We start from the raw sequence: 5,293 nt of genomic DNA, 5'->3' as shown, positions 1-5,293 counted from the left end.
AATATTTTACTCCGTAGGTTTCCATCATGACTCATCGGAGTTACACACACAAACAAGTCAACCCATAGACCAAATGGCTGTATTATTTGGTGGGGGTATTAATAATAATGATAATAATGATAATAATATGTGTGACGTCAAACTTATATTCAGAAATGTAAATAGAGCAAATGACTTAAATTTGCGTTTGACTCATTTCAGCTCCTCATCCTCGGCACAACACTGTCGTCATCTTTACTCACTTCAGGCTCCTGTGCTCAAATGGCCTGCATGTGAACACATGAATTGTACTCGGTCCTTGTAGCTCTTTGTTAGTACAACACAACACAACACTGCGGATTCCAGCAAACTTCTCGTATGCCCCTTTAAGGAAGAAAGACATCCCTTTTGATATCCCTTGTATACTTCTGGACGAGCAATGTCTTTTCTTTTCTGCCCGCCGCTCTTTAATCCGTCCCTCCATTTCTGGAAGAAGAGAACACAAAACCAGGTTCACGCAGTGCTTTAGTAGCAAAAAGTAAAAGAACTTTGTGGGCTTTTTCTTCTCTCCCTTTCCCTCCCTTTCTGAAAATTGCCTCTTATGAATAGGGAGAAGGAGGAACTTTGGTTTAATGGGATCCGAAGGGAGTTGCTGCTCTTGAACAGGTGGAAATATTGAAAGAGCACGTTCAGATGCTTGAATCGGGATGCGTTAAACAAATTGGAGCAGGTGAGCGCACGTTTGCTTGTTTGATGGTTGAATATCTAGACAAGTGAATAACATTTAAATAAGCTCATCTAGCAAAGGATATATGTTTATCTAAAGCCTAATTCTGTAGATATGAGGGCGGGCCTATGGAAGTGGGCGTCTCACTGTCACATTTGAAGAGTTGGGGTGCCCACTGATGTCACCAGACACGAAGACAGTAATCCACTGGGGCGGCGCTCATGCCAACATGACACAGAGAGCATGCACTCGCCTCTTTTTTTCACACCCATCTGAGCATTAAAGAGGCTAACTCAGATCGTACTTTATTCAGTCTCCAGGAGCTCCGATTGCAACTTTTTTTTTGTTTTTTTTTTTTTTGTCCTCCTCTCAACTCGTCTTCCTCGTCGCCCTCACGAGCGTCCTGGTAATTTGTGTGCACTAGTTAATGAGCATTAATCCACCACCCCTGGATGCCATTGTTGCAGAGGGGCTGCCATTTGAATGCAAATGTAGAAGAGGGTGGCAGCAAGGTGCTTATTAAACTGATGTGTCCTCCTGTCTTTCCTGCTGGAAGCACAAGCGAGTGAAAAGACGACTGGAAGGAGCAAGTAGGAATTGCTGGCATAAAAGTTGCGTTGCGCTGAAGAGGACGAAGACTTCCCAGCAAATGTCAAGCGGCGGATCCCTGGAGACAGTGATGTCCTGCGGTCGGAGCGGACCTTCCGCGGCTCCCAAGACGCTCGCCTTCTCCATAGACCGAATCATGTCCAAGAGCTCGGAGCCCAAAGGGAGCGCAGTGGAGCGCTCGGAGAGTAAGAAGCTACTCGGGCTCTGCTCCCCGATCCCCTGCATGATTCCGCTACAGCCGTTCGGATACGACCTCCAGGCCAAGGCCCTGATGAACTACTCGGAGTTTTGGAGGGCGAGTCTCAGGGGAGGTTTTTGCGGCTCCGCGAGCGCGCCGTGCAAGGCAAACTGCGGCATGTGCGCCAAGATGGACTCCGGGCTGAAGCAGCCCGTGTTGACGGCCGGGAGCAGGCTAGTGAAACCGCAGGTGATCCACCAGGCTGTGGCCATGCCAAGTGGCGGCTCCCTCTATTATCTCAACTACCTGGACTCTGCCTATCCCCAGTCGGACTTTCTGGCGGGACACTGGCTCAGCAGCCCGCAAGCTCAGGCCTCCTTGTCGGCCCATCACAGACTTTTGCTCGTGGAAAATGCCAAACTGGCCGGGAGCGCGGGGACTGACAAGATTCCCACACATCAGTATCCTCACAAGGAGCACCTTCCCGGGCAGCTGGACCAGATCGTGAAGGAGAACCACAATGTGAGCGGGGAAAAGAACGGCTTCAAGACTCATAAACTCAGCAGCGCGAGCACTGCAGACGGAAAACCCAAAAATTTCACATGTGAAGTGTGTGGAAAGGTAATGCAAAATGACGTTTTGAAAAAGAAATGAATATGATACAACGAAATTTAAGCGTTAGTTGGAACCAAAATGCCCGCCACCCCCGCTCGCAAAAAAAAAAAAGCAATTCGATTGAGTCACTTACAATTAATGTATGAGCAATTGCATAGGACCGCCGATCACACGCACATAAAAGTAGTCTTGATTCAAAATGTCCTCAATTCCGCAGGTTTTTAATGCTCACTACAATCTGACGAGACACATGCCGGTGCACACGGGGGCCCGTCCCTTCGTGTGTAAAGTGTGCGGAAAAGGTTTCCGACAGGCCAGCACCTTGTGCAGACACAAGATCATCCACACACAGGTGAGAAGAGTCGCAATCACACACACTATTTTTTTTCCAGCCGATATGTTAATCTTAACTGGAATGGCCTTTAAAGGAAAAACCCCATAAATGCAACCAGTGCGGAAAAGCGTTCAACAGAAGCTCCACACTGAACACACACGTTCGGATCCACGCCGGGTATAAACCTTTCGTGTGCGAGTTCTGCGGAAAAGGATTCCACCAAAAAGGTAAGTAACGGATTTCATCAAGAGTGAATTACATCGAACATTATCATAAGTTTTTTTGTTTTGTTTTCTTTTGTTTTTGTTTTTTTGTTTTTTTTTGCAGTTTATCTCGTCCCCATTTGTTTGTTTATTTTCACGCGTGCTTTTACGAAATATTTCCATCGCTTATGGGTTAAACCATAAAGAAAAAATGCACTCATGGCCCTCACAACATGATTTTAATACAACAACAATTAACTGCAGATTTTAATAGATCGAAATATATATTTTTTTAATCTGGATCATCGTGGTTTGAGCCCGTGATACTCCATCACAGGGGAAAAAAGCGATTTTTGAGAAGAACGTGTGAACGCTTATGTAAATTAATATTTGAATACATTTATTAGTAGTAGTAGTAGCAGTTTTTGTTGTTGTTGTTATTATTGTTGTTGCTGTTGGAGTAGTAGTAATAGTGTTTTAATTACTACAACTATACTATACTTTAATTGTTACTTAATTCATTTTACGTGATGAATAAAATATCGATCTATCTATGTATCTATCTTAATAATAATAATAATAATAATAATAATAATAATATTTTGGGTAGAAGTAATCCAAAGAAGAAAAGTCGCATAGGCCCACAGAGGAGCGTGAAACCTTCAGTGGAAATGGGACATGTCACTTTCCAGCGACTAATCCCCCCTTCACGATGGCAGCATTTGCTCTGGGTCAACTGCTAGACCTCAGCAAAGTTGGGAATCTACGCTATTTTTCCCACTTGTCAACACGCTCGATCTTGACAAAGTTTGACAACTTCTTGACTTCAAATGCCACTTTAATGAAGTCTGGTCAGGAGGTGCATCGGGGCGGCTCGATAACTTCCCAATGAACTGTTGACCTTGGCGGGCGAAACAGAAATCTTTCTGCTCACTTTGTGTAAGCTCTGTAAGCAATAGCCTCTCACTTTCCCTCTGATGTCGCCATCGTCGTCCTAAAGCAATAAACCTTTTCTCATTAGTACAAGTGTTTTATACATTACTTTGCATTTTTTTAAATTAATGTCACGATTAAAATTCAATTTCGGAATTAGAAAAATACTGACTTAACAATATTCACTGCTTAAATCAATACCCGTTCAGTGCTGTTGAAAATATTTTTTGACTGAATGTTTCATCTAGTCTGGACACGTACTCGCGCGCGCACGTGCGTGTGCGCGTATGTGTTTGCTTCTCTGAGGTCTGCAATAATTTGGTTGAGATGATTCAGTTTTATGTTTAGACAAACCACACGTGCTATCGTGAAACTTTTCACATCTATACACATCACTTTTTTGCATGGATGTTTTCTTTCTCCCGAATATATATATAAAAAAAAAAAACCGTATCTAGATGACAAATCTTTGTTTTTTAGATAATTCTTCACTATTTCTCATAGTACTTTGGAACCCTTTATTGTTTCCGGCATTGTGATCACCCTTCTAGTTGAATATTTTCTGGAAACATGTCATGTGTCCCTGGCTAGGTAACTACAAGAACCACAAACTGACTCACAGTGGGGAGAAGCAGTACAAGTGTTCCATCTGCAACAAGGCCTTCCATCAGATCTACAACTTGACCTTCCACATGCACACGCACAATGACAAGAAGCCGTTCACCTGTGCCACCTGTGGAAAGGGCTTCTGCCGCAACTTTGACCTGAAGAAACACATCAGGAAACTGCATGACAGCTTCGCTTCTGCCGCAGATCGAGAACCCAGAGAGCTCCAGAGCTGAATCAGTCCCAATCAGTCCCCCAAATGTCCATATCCAGACTATGAGAGGCCTCAAACGGACTGCCTTATGCTCTACATTTGTCACCAAGATTGAAGCTACCAAAGGTCCAGAAAGAAGGTGGACACAGTCCACAGTTGGACTGTTCAGGCAACATAAACTTACCGCTCATAGACTCATAGACTACTTCAAGAAAATTATAAGGATAGTTTTTTTTTCTGTCCAGAAACCCATGCCTGTTAGGAATGGTTAAATTGTACATAAAGGGAAATGTTATTTAAGATATGAATAATTGGAGGGGCACCTCTTTATGTTGTATATTTCACTCAATTTGTTAATACATAAGTTATAACTTATAATAATGAATGTTTGAGCCACATTGTTTCCATCACTGAAATAAAACTTAAAAAGATGCAAAAAGTTTCAAAGTCTTTCCAGTGTGTGAATGCAAGCACAGTGAGAATCATGGAGGGAACAAAATCAGCATTTAAATTCATTTTGATTCAATCGTTTGCTTAAAAAAAAACCCATAAAAAGTAGGAATCGAAATGAATGACGCGATTTAAAAAAAAAACTAATATAGTTATCATTTTATATTTTTGTACTAACAAGAGGAAGAGAATGGATGAATGGATAAAAGCGCCAATTATATGCTGAGGCATACTTGAAAAATTAAACAAACAATTGTGATTATAAAGGTATACAGAGAAGTGAGTGTAATGCTGAAGTGTTCTTTAAACTCACATTGACGTCGTCTGTTCCACTGTGCTCTGTGGCCACTTTGCCTCAACATTTATTGACAGACACGATCTCACTAATACCACATTTACACTTGACTCAGGCGTAATGTCGCAAATGATCAAAAATAACATGGAC

The 5,293-nt window shown here is 42.4% G+C and overlaps 1 protein-coding gene across 1 annotated transcript; it reads left to right on the top strand.

The window, feature by feature from the left end:
- Positions 1–754: 754 nt before the first annotated feature.
- On the top strand, positions 755–4,799 carry fezf2 (FEZ family zinc finger 2). The gene is made up of 4 exons (XM_086041915.1): positions 755–2,114; positions 2,326–2,460; positions 2,537–2,669; positions 4,170–4,799. The coding sequence occupies exons 1-4, from the start codon at positions 1,356–1,358 to the stop codon at positions 4,418–4,420; spliced, it is 1,278 nt and encodes a 425-aa protein (XP_085898041.1). The 5' UTR covers positions 755–1,355; the 3' UTR covers positions 4,421–4,799.
- Positions 4,800–5,293: the final 494 nt, after the last annotated feature.

This window comes from Filicampus tigris, chromosome 9 (genome assembly GCF_054856515.1).
Source record: "Filicampus tigris isolate MCC_2025a chromosome 9, RoL_Ftig_1.0, whole genome shotgun sequence".
NCBI classification, from domain to species: domain Eukaryota; kingdom Metazoa; phylum Chordata; class Actinopteri; order Syngnathiformes; family Syngnathidae; genus Filicampus; species Filicampus tigris.
Note: the sequence above shows the minus strand (reverse complement) of the source record. Positions and strands in the feature narration are given on the sequence as shown.